A 19178-nucleotide genomic window follows, 5' to 3' on the forward strand; every position below is an offset into this window, starting at 1 on the left:
CCAGGGTTGGATTGTAGCGCGGATTTCCCAACTTGTGACGTCATATGTATGACGCTGGCCTGGCGTCCAATGGGAGGAGCGGAAAACAAAACACTGCTTGTAGCTGTCGCTAGCTAAGCTAGGTGCGCCATCTTGAAGCCTGAGTGCTGACACAAAACGGCCAAACGCCTCTATACGAGCGCGGGCGTTTGCTTTTTCTTGCCTTCGAGGGCTATCTGGAACCGCGTTCGGTATGGCTCGGACTTGTTACAGCGCACATTAGTGACGTGCCAGTGACGACTTGGCCGCAGTGCGAGTTAGCTTCTCGCTTTTCGGTGGGAGGGAGGAACGGGGGATTTGGGTCCATTTTTTCCCCCCGAAGTAGTTTGTTTATGTTATCCACTCGGACATGTCATCTTCAAACCAAGGTAAAGTGCCACAAAAAGTCACCTAGATATTCTAGCGACACGGACGCGCATAGCTGTTTGTTGTTTACTACGCGTTTTGTGCCCAATAGTCAAGTGGGACACTTTGCAAAAGATAGCGTGACAGCGGTCCCTAAGCTAGCCTCGTAGCTAAGCTAACTGCTGATAGCAGAAGGGGAGTTGCACAAGTCAGAGAGCCTACTTGCACAATTTCCCTATTCATTTTTATCATACCCTCACAATAACAAATGCAAATGTGCTTGCCAAAGTATGCTTTTGATGTCTGTCCTTGTATATTCTCATCATAGAAATCCAGACAGGTTTAATCGAGGCAACCGGGGTTTTCCTCCCCAGAATTGCTCAAAAATAAGTTGTGCCTATTGACTGCCGTTAATAGCTTGTCGAGTGAAGCTTATGTTTGATTTGATTTGAATCTCAATAGCGGACAGTGTACATTAACGAACATTTTAATAACTACCTCAAATGTAAATGCACTACTATGCCCTGTGTGTGAGTGTGTTCTTGATTATCACATTTTTATTTAGATGAAGACAATATAGTGATGTCATTTTTAGGAACGGCAGCAGTTTGTTCATATGACCCTTAATTTTGAAGTGAGCCCAGTTGGCTGCTCATTTGAGCACAGCACAAAAGATGAGAATTGTGTCCCGATATTTATCAACTTGACTGTATGTTTGTGTGTACTTGTGTGTGAATAATGCAACACTGCTCTCATTCATTTTTAGCAATAAATTACAGTGCCCACAAACTGTCTTTACAATTTATAGAAAGGAGTCAGTTTTTCTCCTTGTCTGGTTAAGCAGGAGCGAGGCCCAACTGAGATTGACCTGTCGTCTGTTTCTAGATTTAGCTGAGGCAGATCTGGGCATGGGGGCCAGCGGGGCCCAAGCGAGTGGCGGGGCCGTCATACCAAAAAGCAGCAAGAGACGAGCAGCGTAAGACTGCACTCGGCATTACCCTGTGCATTCCGTTTTGATACTTGCAATTTGCAATTTGTGTTTTCTTCTTGGATTGCAGGCCCGATTTTGATGACGACGAAGGAAACAAGTTGTTCAGGTATTGGAGTCTTATCATTTCCTGCATTGCGTCACCATGGCGACAGCTGCCGTTTGACGGCTGTCTGCGCCATCTCTGTGTTATCAGGTGCGACGATGACACGGGTGGCTCCAACGACAAAGAGCGCTTCGCTAGGTAGGCCCGTTGGACAATGGGTACTTGTTTTCTTCTTGTTGTCAGCACGAGCCGTCCTCGCTCTTTGTTCTCTTCCTTTTGTCTTTCCCCTTTTGATTGATGGTGTTAGTCCCACGTCTGTCGTTGACCCCACGTTGGAGGTTCCTCTGGAATGTGGTTTTTTTGGGGGATGTGGGGGTTGGTAGGTTGGAAGGCAGGCCACTCCTGCCGCTCACCAACTTGTCCCTCTTGAATGTGCCGATGACTTAAGTCGCGTCCTCGTCGGCCATCTTGGCGGGACTGACACCTGTCAACGTTGCGCATCTTCACCAACAGCTGGCGGCCTCTCGCAAGGCCACTCGCTTCTTTGTTAGTGCTCACTAACAAGCACACTTGCTTTCACCCTGCTAATCCCCTCCCTTTTGTCTTTCTTTCCCTCCTCAGGCTCTTTCTCTCTGTCTTTGCCTGCACTTGCTCTCTGTTGTCACACATACATATGGCCTTGAAAGAGCACTCTCTCACCGTTCTTTTTTTTTTTTTTCTTTTTGGGCAAATCACAATTTATTTCTTCATCCCATTGCCACCTCTTCCTCACAGCTGCGCCGCCGCCACATTGCGACATTAACGCTAAACTCTTCCCCTCGTTGCCCGTCCGGCTCCGCCTCCCGTTCGCCTCAGGGAGAACCACAGCGAGATCGAGCGGCGGCGGCGGAATAAGATGACGGCCTATATCACGGAGCTGTCGGACATGGTGCCTACCTGCAGCGCGCTGGCGCGCAAGCCCGACAAGCTCACCATCCTGCGCATGGCCGTGTCGCACATGAAGTCGCTGAGAGGCAGTGGCAACACCAACCCGGACGGCTCCTACAAGCCCTCCTTTCTCACCGACCAGGTGAGGAGAGGACTCCTTTGGCAAGGCGATGGTGCACCACACTAGCTTTTAATGGCTAAAAATCGGAAAGGTTGCTTTGAACAAATAACCCGCCGGAGACCTTTCAGGGGTTTATGTAAGTTTCGGACCAGCCATGCTTGACTTGTCTTCTAACGTATACGTCAATGCCCTTTGAGCGCAGGAGCTGAAGCACCTCATCCTGGAGGCAGCTGACGGCTTTCTGTTCGTGGTGTCATGCGAGAGCGGTCGCATCGTTTACGTGTCGGACTCGTTGACGCCCGTCCTCAACCAGTCACAATCCGACTGGCTGGGCTCATCGCTCTATGACCAGCTGCATCCTGATGACACGGAGAAGCTGAGGGAGCAGCTGTCCACGGTGGAGAACAACAACACGGGTAGCCCGAGCGGGAAAGCAATTTTCTCCTTGAAGCCGTCGACGGCGCTCACCCCCTTGCGTTTCTCTCCTTAAAAGGGAGGATGTTGGACTTGAAAACGGGAACGGTGAAGAAGGAGAGCCAGCAGTCCTCGGCCAGGATGACGATGGGAGCCCGTCGCTCGTTCATATGCCGAATGAGGTGCGAGCAAGAGCTGCCCCCGAATGCAGCTGGCATCTCTTCACTTTGCTATCCCCGAATGCGGCCGGCATCTCTTCACTTTGCTTCTCATTGCAGGTGTGGGTCGTGTCCGGTGGAACCCGTGTCCATGAACAGACTCAACTTCCTTCGGAATAGAAACAGGTGATCCTAAGCGCCACTGTGGCACCGTGCCAACTTGAAGCCATCCCGTATGTGTGCAGCGCATGTCATCGTTTTCCCGCTGATTCAAATTAGGAACGGTTTGGGTGTTGCAAAGGAGGGAGAGCCGCAGTATGTGGTGGTCCACTGTACAGGATACATCAAATCTTGGCCGCCTGCAGGTAAAACGTTGCAGCCGCTAACCTGACGTATGGGATCTTTTTGAATCCACTTTGGACGAAGCCTCTCAATGCTTCGTTGATGTCATTCGACGCCGTTGACAGGCTTTTTGTTTTCCTTGTAGGTGTCTCCTTATCAGACAACCAAGCGGACAACGCTCAGGGGAGTCGCTACTGTCTCGTTGCCATCGGCAGACTGCAGGTTTGAATCGCCGCTTTCCATCCAATTCATAATCTACTCTGCTCGATCGTGTGTGATGGACACGTGTAGCCAGTGCAAGCTACGACCTGATGGCCACACTCCAAACTTGCTGACATTTATCCGCTTTGACTAGCTTTTGTATTTGTTTTTACAATACGACGCCTGCCCCAGGTGACTTGCTGTCCAGGTGACACAGACGTCAACAGCATCAGCGTTCCGGTGGAGTTTATCTCGCGCCATAACTGCCAGGGCATTTTCACCTTTGTCGACCACCGATGCGTGGCGGCCGTCAGCTACCAGCCACAGGTAAACTAACACTTTTTTTTTGGGGATGAGCAGCTAGTGTGAGCTCATATGTTGTGTTCCTTTTTGGTTTGTTTTTTAATATAGTTAATGTTAATTTTATAGCGGTCGTGTCTTTTAGGAGCTGTTGGGAAAGAATATTCTTGAACTTGCCCATCCCGAGGACCAGGGCTTGCTCCGGGACAGCTTTCAACAGGTATAGAATAAACATTGAACCTGCCGTGCAGTTCGAGTGGCGCCGGTCCTCTACCACCTAAAAACGGGCTTGTTTTTGGCATGGGCGAGAATGTGCAAACTCTACGCAGGAAGGCCCAAGCACAATATTTTGACTTTTTCCAGTTCTTATCTAGTTGTGGCATGACTGCCGAGGTTGAGTTTCCCTAATGCGCATGAGTAACTGGCTTCTGCCCTTCACCATGATTTGTTAAAGGTCACGTGTGTGAAACTGGACCCAGCGATGTAGTGGAGCGTGCATGAATGTTTGCAGCAGGCGACGTGCAGACACATTTTGTCTCAGTAACATGTGTTGCGTTGCATGTGCGCGTTTGCTTACACTGTAAGGAATGAAAAGACACTTGTGGCATCTCTGAATCATTCTAATTTTAACGTGAATTTAGTTCTACTTGATTAGCCAAGTCATCGAACCTTGCTGGCATGCTCCACCCTCACACAATATAAAAAAAAAGTACCGTATTTTCCGGACTATAAGTCGCTCTGGAGTATAAGTCGCACCAGCCATAAAATGCCCCAAAAAGTGAAAAAAAACATATAAGTCAGGCTAAACGATAGCAACAACAGGCTAAACGATAGGTATGCTAACGTGACAAACACAAACAAAGAGCTGAGAACGGGCCTGACGTAACATATAGAGTGATTAAGGACAACTATTACATGAATAACATGTTTATAAAACCATCGGTGTCACTCCAATTCATTAAATCCATCGATCGTTCTTTGTCAACAATGGGTGCGCGCGGCTGAGGGCGCTTGCACTTCAAAATATTCCACAGGCTCATATAACGATAGATAAACTATATTTCAAATAATTATAATATAAGCCAATAATATTATCAAATCATCCGTGCACTTTAAATCCATTAAATCCATCGATCAAATTCCTCGTCCTTTGTCAACATCGCCGCGCGTGAGCCCTGACGTCAGCCTCGTCTTTATTCCACAGATCTAGTATATAACTATATTGTAGCGTTAACAAAGTACAAGGATAGACGTGGGTTTGGTAAACGGCTCTTTATTAAACAAAACAAACTTCCAAGCATGTGGCAGCGTGGACTTCCAGACACGAGACCTCCATGGCATAGGACCGGGCGTGCGTAATGGCCATGTCCGAGCCCCATGCACCGTTCGCGGACAGCCACTCGGCCGAGCGCCGGCCCCCGACTCAGTAGAGTAGGACCGGGCGTGCGTAAAAGCCATAATAGTTTTTCAAACCTTCTATGTCACTCCAAATCCGTAATTCCTTCAAACTCTTTGTCCTCCGTGTCACTTAGAAATGATCACCGCTAATGATGCCGGTAGTCCTTACGTGGGTCCTTTATGTAAACAACCGCCGCGCCGCGCCGTGCCACTGACGTCACTTGAAATAGTAATCCATTGGTACATCACGGTTCTCCAAACTTTCTTTCTGCTGCTCGATTACTATTTTCAGCTGCGTATTTTACAACTTGAAGTTTGTAACTTGCAAAATATGAGTTTCTTTTTGGTGCCATTTTTCTTAAGCCCACCCAGTTGATGAGTCACGTCCAACGGTGAAATTTAGAGCGCCCTCATCCAGTTTCATCTGAAAATATAGTTTTTTTCAGATGTACTTTTTTGTTTTGTTTATTTGGTTGTTTTATCAAAGACAAAGTCTGCTTTATTGTCGATTTTCTTTCATATACCAAGACACACAAAGGGATTGAAATTACGTTCCCACTATCCCTCAGTGAGATAGTACACATATGCATACAAGCAACACAAAAAAAACCAAGAAGGCACAAACAATGAATAAATAAGAGTGTTGAATAAATGATAAATAAACAAATAATAATAAATAATAATAATAAATATAAGAGGAGCAAAAATGGAGCAAGTGTACATACAGCAGACAGTGGACTTGGATATGGTGCTTTAAAGTGTTAATTGCTTTATTTGATGTTTTCTCTATTTTTTATGTTTTGAATATGTTCAAGATAAAGATATAAAAGCATGTGAAGTGATCAACTATACTAAAAATAACATGGGAAGTGGTCAACTATACTTGTAAGTGATGTCTTAATGATCAAGTAAAAATTTGTGGAAAAAACACATATATAAGTCGCTCCTGAGTATAAGTCGCCCCCCCACCCAAACTATGAAAAAAAAACGCGACTTATAGTCCGGAAATTACGGTAAATCTTTTACAATTTGGTGGTGCCCATTGATCTTGGAAATGTTCTTCTAATTTGAGAAAATGTATTTTTTTGAAAGACACCAGCCTAATGAGTAAGATGACTCGCAATGGCTGCTTGAGTCCAAAATGGCGGATTTGTGTAAACGATTGCTTCTTGTTGGGACTTAAAGAAATCTCAAGCTCTTCTAAATTCACAGGAACCGGTTTAAGAATTCACTTGAATGGTTGCAAATTCCCTGAGCTGCTTCTGTGTCCCCACAGGTGATGAAGCTGAAGGGTCAAGTCCTTTCAGTGATGTTCCGCTTCCGCTCCAAATCGAGAGAATGGATTTGGATGAGAACCAGCTCCTTCACCTTCCAGAACCCGTTTTCCGAAGAGATTGAATACATCATCTGTACAAATGTCAACGTCAAGTGAGTTGCCTTTTTCAAGTTTCTTCTTTCTCGCCGGCGATATGAACACTATGAAACTCACATCGGCCTTGTAAGGTTGATGCTTATCCGACACCCTGGTCGAGCACTTTTTGTCTACTGATCGCTGTCTCCCTGTATCCCACCTCTGGGGGGGGGGCCCAATAGAAATGCGACTCAGGACCCTCTCACACCCGCCCGCTCCCCAGGGTGTTTGCTGCCCCCCTCCCTGTGTCAAAGCGGCTCAAACAGCCCTCCTGTGGTTGTTAGCCCCAGGCAGGTAGCTACCAGGTGAGAGCAGGCCAGACCTTCTTCACGCTGGACGACGGGCTCCTTCTCCGCCTTCTCCTTCTTCCTGACAGCATTCCTGGTGTTAGCGATAATGCATGGCAATATGTTCTCGATGGATGCATTGTAGTCTACTTCTAACTAGGGCTGGGCCATTGTAGAAAAAGTAATAATCACTACTATTATTATTATTATTATCATTATTATTATAACTACCTTGTCACAAATTAGGGCAAATATGAGTGTTCATATTTTATCTGTCTGTATGTCTTCCTACACACTTTCGGCACATCAAGCAGTTTTCTTTGATTGTAATGTTGTCATGATTGCGAGAAGCCAAAATGGAAATTGCCCAGCCCTACTTCTAACCAAGTTTTTCCAGGTGTCATGCATGGGAGCAGTGTATGCTACACTAGAACGTAGTTAATACTCTGCCTTCCCTCTTTTTGGTGTTGCCATGGTGACCGGTGGTGGTTTTTTTATGTGTGTGTGCGTGTGTGTGTGTTCGTCACTCACGAGGTGCAGGTGTGGTGGCTTTTTAACAAGCCAGCTTTGACATCACGTATCTCGTGCTTTCGCAGGCAATTGCAGCAGCAACAGCAGCAGGCTGAGCTGGAAGGGGGCGGGGCCAGTGACAGCCTGTATGAGGCGGGACCGATAACGCTCTCGCAGGTATGGCGAAGGACGCTCGCATGAATGTGCACCCGTTCGATGCAAAACAGTAGTGCTTTTGAAGCTCATCTCTGATCTGTTCCTCCTCAGGTGCCGGTGCAGCCAGCGACTTCGGCTGGGCCGGACCACGGCAAGAGCCTGGAGAAGCCCGACCTGTACCCGTCGTCCCTTTTCCAAGGCCCCGGTCAAAGCAAGGGCGTGGCCGCCCCTCCAACGCCCTCAGCCCAAATCTACCCCCCTGTCAACAACTTCAACGCCGGTCACAACGCCAGCGATGCATACAGGTTGGATGTCGATGACTTGTGATCAAACAAACACATTTCCACAACCTGCAGTTGAGTAAATAAGTACCCTAGACACTATTTTTGACATGGTAGTTTTAAATTGAAGCACTTAGAGCCATTTGTCCATCAGAAAAGGGGTGCCCTCTTTTTTTTTTTTTTTTTTTTTTAAAGCAAACAAAATATGTCGAAGTATAAATTGCAGAGGGCCCACACCCTGCTGGACTTCAACTACTCTTGCTCTAGCATTTATTTGTGACGGAGCTGATCAAAGCCAGCAAGAGTGGAAAATGCCAGTGTCATTGGCAAGACATAACCCTCAAGGAAGCTTGAGAGGCTTGACCGCATTGCCTTTCAAGTGGTTGCAGAAGCGGCCTGACCAAAACTCGCGGGCTCCTCTCTGTTGTTGCCCGTGCTCTCCGGCCCGCTGTAAATGTTGCCACGCTGTCTCGCGCTTGGATTGGAGGCGCATTCATCTTCCCCTAACCCCGCTCGCACACCGTGCAGGCCAGTCAGCATGGCGCCACAGATGGCGCAACCGGCCCACTCGGCGGGGCAGATGCTAGCCCAGCTGTCCCGGCAGAATGGAGTCCCGCAGCCCGTCACCCCCTCCAACATCGCCAGCCCCCTCCACAGAGGACCGGCAGGAGGCTGGCCCGGTCCCGGAGCAGGCGCCGGAACCCAATTCACGAATCAGGTACAGTAAAACACCTCCCTGTATTTGCGTATTTTGCCGCCATCTGCTGAAATGTTCGTGCCGGCGTTCCATGTCCGTTTGAGATGTCATGTTGGGTTGGCGGTCCGTGAACGCACCTCCTTGTTGCTTCTCACCTGACGTTGTCTTGAATAGCAATTAATCACCCAACCCTATTGCTTGCTAATGACTGGTTACTCGCCCCCCCTTCCTCCTCCTTTTCAGCAGGTCGCTCCCCAAGCAGCTAAGACCATGTCTCCGCCGTTTGCTTCCATGGGTGGGTTTGGAGGCGGCTCTTCTACTTCTTTTGGCCAGATGCCCACTGGTGCAGCTCCCAGTCAAACCAGCGGCCCAAACTACCCACAAATCAACGCACGTGCCAGCGTCAACACAAATGGTTATGGTAGGCAGCCTTCACATATATATCTCTCTTCGACTTTGACGTAGTGGAAAAGTTGACGCGTAGTGGGTTGTCGCTGTCCAGATGCTTCTCAGTCGCAGTTCCCCTCCCGGGCAGCGGAGGCGGTGTGGCCCCAGTGGCAGGGCCAGCAGCAGCACTCACAGAGCAATGCCGAGCAGCAGCCTCACGCGCAAGCCAACCAGCAAGACATGTTTACTGTGAGTCACCCAAGCATGCACACATGCGCCACTCGGCCGAAAGAAAAATTTAATGTGTCTTTTTCGTTCATTCTTTCTTTTCTTTCTAGGACGTGTTGTCAATGCTGGACCAGCCCAGCAACTTCAATAGTGATGACTTTGATATTCCCATGTACCCCACATTTCACGAGTGACTGCAGGTGGCAGACGTATAGCCCCCAACCCCCATTTTTTTTATCCAAAGCCCGCACACACCACTTTCCCCTCTTTGTTACTTTTTACTCTCCCGCTCTCGAGAACGGCCCTCTTTGCTTTTGGCTCGGCTTCCATCGCAGTGGTCAACAAGGAGCCGTGGACAGTCCCGGCTGCAGGTAGGAAGTTGAATCAAGGGATGGCAGCCTTTTTCTCTGCAGAACACTTCTTAGTCAACATAGGCTGCTGGTAGGAAGTTGAATCAAGGGATGGCAGCCTTTTTCTCCGCAGAACACGTCTTAGTCAACAAAGACACAAAGTGAATCAACTCACCCGCGCTCACACACAATGGCCTTTCACTCTTTTACGGTCCTGATTCTTCTCAGGAATTTCAGCTTTGGACATATAGGCTTCATGGAGCTAATCTTTTTTTTTATTTTTTAAATAACTCTCAGGAAATGGCAGTGATGCGTTGCTTTTTTTAACTATTATGATTGCCAGCACACACACAAGCGCATGTCTGTGATTTTAAGTCCAGGACGGTGGCGCTGTTTCTACATCACTTTGATTCATACTCTGTACTGTTTTCCACATGGCTTCGCCTACGCATTCTTTCTCTGGGCAGAGTAGGATTCTTTTTTTTATTATTGCTTTTAATATATTGTACAGTGGAACTTCTAAATTCAACCGTCATCTGTTCAAAAATAGAAAATGAAAACCCGCACATACTTCACAGACAATCGAGAGAGAAAACAACAAATTTGTGGAAAGAGTAAGACAAAAGGGAAAGGCAACAAATAAGTCCGCAATGTCAGTGAACTTGGCTTTGCCAACTCGACACTACTTGAGTTCCCGCCCCCAAAAACTCTTCAAACCATAAACAAAACTATGTTCCATGAAATAACAAACAACTTGTATCCAAATAACCAAAACACTTTTAGCTGGCTTGTTCATGCGAGATAAAATTATGATAGCGTAAGAGCGCCATTTGGAGTCAGGACTCGAGTTCCTCGTGTTAACGTTTTGTTGTATTCCGACGGAAGCCCCCAACATTGGCTGAAATGAGGTCGCGCAGCATCGAGATGAGATGTGAGCCATATTGTGACCAAACGTTTGCACTCGTAAATTTGAGCTTCCACTGTACACGCCAAAAAGTGTTTGGATTTTTTTCCCCTCCCGAGACTGGTAGTTTTGAGTCTTTGACAACTCGAGGATACTCTGTATCAAATGTGCGTGCGTGAGAGTGAGTTGAGTGAGTTGAGTGAGTTGAGTGAGTGAGTGAGTGAGTGAGTGAGTGAGTGAGTGAGTGAGTGAGTGAGTGAGTGAGTGAGTGAGTGAGTGAGTGAGTGAGTGAGTGAGTGAGTGAGTGAGTGAGTGAGTGAGTGAGTGAGTGAGTGAGTGAGTGAGTGAGTTTCATCATCGGTTTGAAGAGTGATTCAAACATGCTCGTTAATCTCTTCCATCGCCCTGCAATACTCTGTACTATGTATGGGCACTTTGTAATCCTTTTGGAAAAAAAAAAAAGTTGAAAAAGACATCACATAGCAATAAGTTAAAAAAAAAAAAAAAACATGAATTTTGTGTTTTTAAAGCCATTCTTTATTTGTGTCCTGACTGGAATGGAGATGTGGAATTGTTGAGTCATTTGTGATTTGGCCGACTTGCCATAGGTTGCTTGATTGGTCTTAATGGTATTTTCTGTTATGGTTTAATCGGGGTACTGAGGATACAAATGGGGAAAAAACAGAGGTAAAAAAAACATGATTGTTTTTGTGTTTGAGACAAATAATTGAAACTGGACTGAAGGTTTTGCCACCACAATCGTTTTGTAGTTTGATCACAATGTTGTGAGGTGATAAATATTTAAAGGTCATTTTAAGTGTTGAAATTTGGCCATTTTTTTCAAAGAAGACAACCCTCCATCGTTTGTGTGTAAACCCCGTACGACTCGCTGTGTGTAAAGCCTTTTTTAAGGAGCTTCTTTTTGTTTAGTCTTTTTGGTTGCTCTCTGTGCAGAGGTTTTCCAATGATGTGAACTTTTATCACTCATAGAGACACAAATATATAAATATTCTGTAAATGTCTAAGAAATGTTCAACACGTGAACAAAATGTTTGTTTTTTTGTATTAAATTGATATATTGATGAAAGATGAGAGAATATATTTTCTCCAAAAGTGGAAAAAAAAAGTGGCGTCTATTTTGCCTAGAATTGCAAGTAATAAGTAAGACTCTGTGGTTGGACATTTTAAAGCACAGGTGTCAGAGTCAAGGCCCGGGGGCCCAGATACAGCCCACCACATCATTTTAGGTGGCCCGCAAAGACAAATTGTGCAACGAATTCATGTCAATTCCAAAATTTCAAATTGTTCTCACTTAAAAAAAATTGAGATATTGTTAGCAATTTTTATTACCATTAATTTTTTTAAAATGTTTTTTATTTTTAAATATTTGATTTGATTTCAATATTTCATCTTTAAATATTTGAATGTCTTGAAAATTAGTTATTCATCAGTTGTGTAGCCTATACTATATATACACAATATGAGACGTTCATACATTTATTTGGGTTGACAATTTGAATGGCCCTTTGAAGCAAACTATGACTATGATGCGGCCCGCGACAAAAATAAGTTTGACACCCCTGTTCTAAAGTTTAAAACGGTGGACGTTTGTGTGTTTGCCGGAGAGTCTGAGGGGCGGCGCAGGCAACACCGCCCACTCGGATGATGCTGGAAGCAAAACGTGCGCTATTTTATTTGGGTGCTAGCTTTAGCCAGCTAGCAGCTCGTCTTGACGTGCGAGTAGGCAACGATGGACTCCGGCGACGGGTAAGTATTGCCTTCCAGTTCTGCTTTAGCACAACTAAGCTATTTCTGACACCTTTGGGACAGCTAGAGCGAGTGTGAACACGTTTGTCGCGGTGCCCTCAACACGGCAGTCGTTCTTCGCGCCAGGGCTAGGCTAACGTGCTAGCCCCTTGGCTTTTGAATGGAAACACTCTGGGCTCTTGGTGTTCTCCAAATTCGTTTGCCTTGCAATGAGCGTCCGTCGGCGTTCAAGGAGTCTATGCACATGGCGCACCACAGCGACCTTGTTTACTGTGTAGAGAAAAAAACGCCTCATCAGGACCCACATCATGCCATATTTCAAGTGATCATATTTCTCCAAATGCAAGTATGGCACCACTACGCTTCCGTACATAAATTAATGCATAGATGTTAAAAAACTGCACACATAAAAAAAAATTGCTTGTTGCCTTGATATTAAAAAAAAAAGCAACCACCATCACGTTATCTATCAACGTTCAAACTATGCAAGTGAATAAAGAATAAATTCAAGTACCGGAAATTTGTGACATTACTGTAAATTAGATTTTCTCAAAATGTTTCTTTTATTGTAACAGTTGAAATCCTGACTGTTTGGGCCCTAATTATTGAAATTAGGTCTTGTTTAATGTAATTGGTGGCGAATAGCATAGCATCACTATTTGAGAAAAATCCTTTCTAATGGTCCAGATGTCCTCTTTCAGAATGCAGGTGGAGGGCTGGGACCAGAGTATGGAGGAAGAGCTAGGCGTCTCTCTGGATGAGCTGAAGAAGTGGATTGACGACATGGTGGAGAAGAGCGAGCTGGTGCAAAAGAAACGGGCTCAGCTCAGCGAGCTGACGCAGTGGGTGGAGCAAAAGGAGCAAGAGGAGGCAGCCACGGAGAAGCTCATCAACGAGGCCAAGAAGTGACCCCGCGCGACGGCGGCTCATTGCGCGTGCTTGAGGCGTGCGTGTTGAATGATGATGAATTTTCTCTGTCCTCAGGTCGCTGGTGGAATGCGAGAAGCTGGTGAGGAAAACGTACCAGAAGAACGGCCTGGTGTATAAGAGCAGCTCGGAAGACGAAGACGGTGGCGGCGGCCCGCCGAGCAGTGAGATCATCGAGATAGAAGACGATGATGACGACGACGATGTCATTGCCGTCGGCTGCTGTGAGTGTCAAATTTCGTTTTACCCAGTATCGCTCCTCACCTTGTTTGTCCTCATCAGCATTCATCTCGGACCGGTTTCATTCATGCATTGTTTCTCTTCTTTGCACACCAGTGGTCCCACCACAGAATTCTATCATCACTGTCCAAGAGCCAATGGTGAGCGCCTTGGAAACCTTAACAATTTTGGACCGAGCTGTGAGCCAGAATCTTGTTTAACTTGGGCTGGGCCGGCAACAGGTTGATCATGCAAAGTCGGCAGGGACAGGCTCTTGAATTGTGTGTGTGTGTGCGTGCGTGCGTGAGGTGCTCATGGGCTCAATGTGGCGTAACAATGTTGCTGTTGGATTCAGGATACCTCCAGCACACTCAGGAAAACTGCCGAACAGGTCAACAAGTTGGTGCAAATTGTCGCCAGGCCCTCGCAAGGGGCACCCTTGCAAAGATCAGCAGCACAGCCAGGTGCCCGCTCTCGCTCGCTCGCTCGCTCTTTTATTTAATTGAGCAGGTTTTTCACTACTAAACCCCGTCCGGACCTCCCGCAGGGACTTACTCCACTCCGCCAGCCGTGATTGTGTCTCAAATAATGGCACAGCCCGTGGGCCATGTCAGCCCCAGCCCCAAGAAGAGGGAAGATGAGCTGCAAGTGGGCATGAACATTCTGGGCAAGAAACGCATGAAGACCTGGCACAGGGGCACCCTGGTTGCCATCAACCCCATCGGTCAGTCACTCAGCGTGTGTGTGTGTGAAAGTTTCCGCTGACGAGGTTTCGAGTGCGCAACTTGCTCACCGCCTTGCCTTGCCGTGCGTATGTCCAGGCACCCATACGTTTAAATACAAAGTGAAGTTCGATAAAGGCAAGAGTCTGCTCTCCGGAAACCACGTGGCCTTCGACTACAATCCCACACTGGAGAGTTTGTTCGTGGGCGCCCGCGTGGTGGCCAAGTACAAGGACAGCCACCAAATGTGGCTGTATGCCGGCATTGTGGCGGAGATGCCCACCACCAAGAACCAGATGAGGTGCGTGCCGGACTGCCTCAAACCAAGGGGGAAGGGAAGCACTCGGCTGACGTACTGTCACATTTTCTGGCAGGTTCTTGATCTTCTTCGACGATGGCTATGCTTCCTATGTTAACCTGCCGGACCTCTTCCCCGTCTGCAGACCATGTAAGGATGCTCTTTTCTGTTGATACGATCGTAGTTGGCTCCACAGCTTGGCGATGGTTCCCTTTTGACTCGGGTCCGGGTTGCCAAAGGTGCTCTTAAGAAGGCCTTTGGTTGGTCACATACGGGGTTAGGGTTCCTTCCCACAAGCTCTCGCGGACTTGCTGTGTTCGTACCGTTTCGTGTCCTTCGTAGTCATCGACTGTCTGCTCCGATAGCCAATCGAGTTTGATTTATTTGACAGTGAAGCGCACCTGGGAGGACATTGAGGACGCATCATGCCGAGACTTCATTGAGGAGTACATCACGGCGTATCCCAGCAGGCCCATGGTGCTGCTCAAAGTCGGCCAGATCATCAAAACCGAATGGGAGGGAACCTGGTGGAAGAGTAAAGTCGAGGAAGTGGACGGCAGCTTGGTCAAGATCCTTTTTCTGGTATAAAGAAACCTTGCTCGAAACGAGCCACTCTATGGAAAAACACCGGGGTTAGCGATAGTCTGCACACACCTGTGTGTGCACAGTTGCCACCGTTCAAAGTGCCATTTCCTGTGCGTCAGGATGATAAGAGGAGTGAGTGGATCTACCGAGGCTCCACCAGGTTGGAGCCCATGTTCAACTTGAAGATGACCACCGCCAACACGCAGGAGAAGAAGCTGGCCGGCCAGCTGAGGACACGACCCAATATGGGTAAGACCCGCCCGCTCCTTACACCGCATCGGGTTTTGTGTGTATACTGCAATTGTGTTATTGGGACCAAAAAAGTCAAACCCTAAGGTTGTTGACAAAATGAACGGTTTGTGTTGATTCCAAGGTGCATTGCGAAGTAAAGGCCCCGTCGTCCAGTACACCAGCGATGGTCACGTTGGAGCCACGCTCATTAAGCAAGCGCCGGCCCCACCCCAGGGCACGCCGCCAACTCCAATCCAACAGTCGTCGGCCACTGCATCCGGTGGCCACCTCACCCAGTCGCCACGCATCGAGTACGTTGATGTCCATTAGGAACGATGCTGCGCAGGAGAAGAAGCCAAGCCGTGCCACTGACACTTTATTCCGGAATCATTGTAGCAATGTTTTCATATTCTCTCTGTGCTTCGCAGTGGTAACAAATATCAAATGGCCAAGAAGAGCACATCTCCGTTTGTTCCAGGCGTAGGCGGCACCCATGCCTCCAAAGTCATGCAGTCGCTCGCCAACAGCCCCAGCAACGCGCCAAAGTGAGTAGCCCTGCCCCCCAGCAGCTTTGGAGTAGTTCGCTGAGAAGGAGGCTTCTTTTTTTCTGGCCGACAGAATCATCAGTCCCGTGGCCAGCGCCACCCAAGTTCAGTTGCTCCCCAAGCCGGTGAGTGCCCCCGCCACTCCACCGGTAACGGCCCACCCGGCGGCCACCATCCCACACCAGCCATCCTACCGGGCCCCTGCCGAGCGCATCTTCTACATGGAGCACATATGTCAGCCGGCCTGCTTGAACCGTGTCCGGCCAGCCAGGCGAGACATGCACCGAGGCAAGAACCCTCTCCTCATACCGCTGCTCTACGACTTCAGGCGCATGACGGGCCGACGCAAAGTCAATCGCAAGGTGAGCGGGAGCGGACGTGATGAGCAAAACCGCCTTGCTCAAACTGGTACCAAACATGTCGGGCTTCTCCCTGCCGCAGATGACCTTCCATGTGATCTACAAGGCCCCATGCGGCCTCTGCCTCCGCAACATGGCTGAGATCCAGCGCTACCTCTTCCAGACCACCTGCGACTTCATCTTCTTGGAGATGTTCTGTCTGGACCCATACGTGCTGGTCGACCGCAACTTCCAGCCGCTCAGACCCTTCTATTACATCCCGGACATCACCAGCGGAAACGAGGACATCCCGCTCTCCTGCGTCAATGAGATCGATTCCACGCCGCCCCCGAAAGTTGCCTACAGTAAGGACCCAATGGATGTGCTCAACAGCCCGTTGATTCTGTCATGAAAACGGAGAAATGATGTTCTCCCTCTTTTCGAGGCAAAGAGCGCATTCCTGAAGACGGTGTGTTCATCAACACGAGTCTGGACTTCCTGGTTGGCTGCGACTGCACCGATGGCTGTCAGGACAAGTGAGTCAAGTTGTGCTCACCATCCCTCCATTGGGAAAAAAAAAAAAAATCAGTCCTTTCAACCATTGAGTTTTGATGTTTCCAGGTCCAAATGTTCCTGCCACCAGCTGACGCTGCAGGCGACCGGTTGCACGCCGGGCGGACAGATCAACCCAAATGCTGGATTTTTGTACAAGCGTCTGGAGGAGTGCCTCCCCACAGGGTCAGAACGCGCACTTGAGAGGGCACAGAGGTCGTGGCTGGCCCCATTTCTTACCGGCTGTCGTTTTCCCGCCACTGCTCAGTATCTACGAGTGCAACAAGCGCTGTAAGTGCTGCTCTCAAATGTGCACCAACCGGCTGGTGCAGCACGGCCTGCAGGTGCGCCTTCAGCTTTTCAAGACCCAAAACAAAGGCTGGGGCATCCGCTGCTTGGACGACGTAGCCAAGGGCTCCTTCGTCTGCATCTATGCCGGTACGTAGCGCCTCCAAACCGCAAAAATGTACGCCTCCATGCCAATGCCGCTGCTCGCCCTCTTCAGGTAAAATCCTGACAGACGACTTTGCCGACAAAGAAGGCTTGGAGATGGGCGATGAGTATTTTGCCAACCTGGACCACATAGAGAGCGTGGAAAACTTCAAAGAGGGCTACGAGAGCGAGGCCCACTGCTCCGACAGCGAGGGCAGTGGCGTGGACGTGTCCCGGTTGAAAATCCAACCGTCTGCCTTGGTGTCCGCCAACACCTTCGGACGGCAGGCCAAGAAGGGTGCGTTTGCGGCCGGGACGCGTCGCCAATTCGCGACGCTCCTTCCTTCTTCCGCCCACCCGTTCGTTCTTTATCACCCTCCAGCTGTGGACAGCTCCGGGTCATCCGAAGAAAGCAACGAGGAGGAAGATAAAGAATCCAAGAGTGACGAAAGCGACAGTTCGGACGACACGTTTGTCAAGGACACCTACTTCAGCAGCAGTTCTGTGTGGAGGAGCTACACCACGCGCGGACAAGCCAAAGGCCACAAGGAAGGTGAGCTTGCCGATTTGGAGCTCATTCAGCCAAACTAGCCGGCTATTGCTCACTCATTGCTCATTCGTTGGGTGAACGGTTTCCTCCCACCCTAGGCAGTCAAGATGGCAAAGATGGAAACACGGCGATGGCCACAGGTGACGACAAGTCGCTGCCTGTACCCGAGGAGACAGGAAAAAGCAAAGTGGCTTCCTGGCTCACCAGTCAGGGACTGAAAAAGGTGAGTCAACGTAAAAGCAAATCATTCGAATGACGATGGTGATGATGGTTTGGATCCGTTGGATACCTTTTTCATGAACTTGGGAGATAGGCAGAAGTGGCCATGGCGTCTTGCGGTTGTTTTTCTTGAATCAAATGTTCTTGAACACGGCGTCCATCTTGCCCTTTGGAATCTTCATCTTTTTCTCTTTCCTTGACAGGAGCCCGTTGACGTTAAGAGGTGGGTCATCCTCTCACCACTTGGAATCAAACACCAATACGCCATCCTCACCGACTGTATTATTTTTTCTCCCACTCGCAGTCAAGTGAAGGCCGACGCGGCCAAAAAGCAGGACGTGACCACACTCTCAGACAGTGACGACGTCCAGACCATCAGCTCAGGATCCGACGACAACAAGGACAAAGACAAAGTAGTCCCGGGTGAGGAGGGAGAAAGGAGGCGCATCCATCCAGACGTGCTCCTAACTCGAGCTTCTCTCCGTCTTGGCTCAGGCGTGGTCAAGAAGCAGGTGGCTGTGAAATCCACTCGTGGCATCGCGCTCAAGACCGGGCACGGCATGATGGTAAAGACGGGCGCGCCCGGAGGCGGAGCCCCTCAGGGCGGGCCAGGAGCCAAGTCGGGCCAGCAGGGCCTGACGGGCGGCGGTGGCGGCGACAGCGGCCCCAGAAACACGCGACTGTTCTTCGACGGCGAAGAGTCGTGTTACATCATTGACGCCAAGCTGGAGGGAAACCTCGGCCGCTATCTCAACGTGAGTGAGCTAGGCAAATTGCTTTGCCCCGTAACGATCGCCGTCACGTCTCTGTCCTCTCTTTGCGCCACAGCACAGCTGCAGTCCCAACCTGTTCGTCCAGAACGTCTTTGTGGACACGCACGACTTGAGGTTCCCCTGGGTGGCTTTTTTTGCCAGCAAGTGAGTTTCAAGGCCTGCAAACAATACGGCATTAGTCGAGTATTTGTTCGGCGGTGGTGTTTGGTTTGGGTTAGGGTTTTTAATCATGCCCCTGTGTCCTGGCGCAGGCGTATCCGGGCAGGCACGGAGCTGACGTGGGATTACAACTACGAGGTGGGCAGCGTGGAGGGCAAAGTGCTGCTGTGTTGCTGCGGCTCCACCGAGTGTCGAGGAAGACTCTTGTGACCGCCTCACTCGCGCCTTTCCAACAAAAAAAAAAAGTTGTTGCAATTTCATCAATTCCATTTTTTATATGCATTCATTTCATTTCATCCAAAGGTTGATTTGTATCTGAATAAAAACTTGTTTTTTTAAAGAACCACAGTTTCAGATTTTGTTTTAAGGAA

At 48.7% G+C, this 19178-nt stretch overlaps 2 protein-coding genes across 6 annotated transcripts; both read left to right on the forward strand.

Moving 5' to 3' along the window:
* The first annotated feature begins 96 nt into the window (after positions 1 to 96).
* arnt (aryl hydrocarbon receptor nuclear translocator) lies at positions 97 to 9589 on the forward strand. 4 transcript variants are annotated; one of them, XM_088387269.1, is made up of 20 exons: positions 97 to 407; positions 1270 to 1360; positions 1443 to 1481; positions 1569 to 1616; positions 2274 to 2487; positions 2669 to 2882; positions 2960 to 3062; positions 3159 to 3224; positions 3318 to 3403; positions 3526 to 3602; positions 3774 to 3908; positions 4027 to 4101; positions 6556 to 6707; positions 6873 to 6995; positions 7574 to 7664; positions 7755 to 7948; positions 8453 to 8642; positions 8865 to 9042; positions 9124 to 9257; positions 9347 to 9589. In XM_088387269.1, the coding sequence occupies exons 1-20, from the start codon at positions 389 to 391 to the stop codon at positions 9428 to 9430; spliced, it is 2313 nt and encodes a 770-aa protein (XP_088243395.1). In that variant the 5' UTR covers positions 97 to 388; the 3' UTR covers positions 9431 to 9589. The 4 variants fall into 4 exon arrangements, with proteins under 4 accessions (XP_088243395.1, XP_088243396.1, XP_088243397.1 ...); XM_088387270.1 differs by having other exon boundaries at positions 8868 to 9042; XM_088387271.1 differs by lacking the exon at positions 6873 to 6995.
* A 2511-nt stretch (positions 9590 to 12100) lies between these two features.
* On the forward strand, positions 12101 to 19147 carry setdb1b (SET domain bifurcated histone lysine methyltransferase 1b). Of its 2 annotated transcripts, XM_088387884.1 has the most exons (25): positions 12101 to 12257; positions 12959 to 13162; positions 13242 to 13408; positions 13521 to 13564; positions 13759 to 13867; positions 13951 to 14127; positions 14225 to 14426; positions 14500 to 14573; positions 14815 to 15005; positions 15128 to 15257; positions 15382 to 15550; positions 15668 to 15784; positions 15858 to 16146; positions 16226 to 16487; positions 16568 to 16658; positions 16744 to 16860; positions 16943 to 17112; positions 17180 to 17404; positions 17489 to 17659; positions 17755 to 17879; positions 18079 to 18098; positions 18180 to 18298; positions 18371 to 18630; positions 18704 to 18792; positions 18900 to 19147. In XM_088387884.1, the coding sequence occupies exons 1-25, from the start codon at positions 12241 to 12243 to the stop codon at positions 19015 to 19017; spliced, it is 3657 nt and encodes a 1218-aa protein (XP_088244010.1). In that variant the 5' UTR covers positions 12101 to 12240; the 3' UTR covers positions 19018 to 19147. The 2 variants fall into 2 exon arrangements, with proteins under 2 accessions (XP_088244010.1, XP_088244009.1); XM_088387883.1 differs by having other exon boundaries at positions 18180 to 18630.
* The last annotated feature ends 31 nt before the right edge of the window (positions 19148 to 19178 follow it).

This window comes from Syngnathus floridae, chromosome 10, assembly GCF_059516105.1.
Source record: "Syngnathus floridae isolate MCC-2025c chromosome 10, RoL_Sflo_1.0, whole genome shotgun sequence".
NCBI lineage: Eukaryota > Metazoa > Chordata > Actinopteri > Syngnathiformes > Syngnathidae > Syngnathus > Syngnathus floridae.

Coding starts and splice junctions, on each gene's coding strand:
- arnt (XM_088387269.1), top strand. Junction 4,102..6,555: donor TCCGGGACAGCTTTCAACAG/GTATAGAATAAA, acceptor GTGTCCCCACAG/GTGATGAAGCTGAAGGGTCA. Junction 7,665..7,754: donor GACCGATAACGCTCTCGCAG/GTATGGCGAAGG, acceptor GTTCCTCCTCAG/GTGCCGGTGCAGCCAGCGAC.
- setdb1b (XM_088387883.1), top strand. Junction 14,128..14,224: donor GGTTGCCATCAACCCCATCG/GTCAGTCACTCA, acceptor GCGTATGTCCAG/GCACCCATACGTTTAAATAC. Junction 15,551..15,667: donor ACCCAGTCGCCACGCATCGA/GTACGTTGATGT, acceptor TGTGCTTCGCAG/TGGTAACAAATATCAAATGG.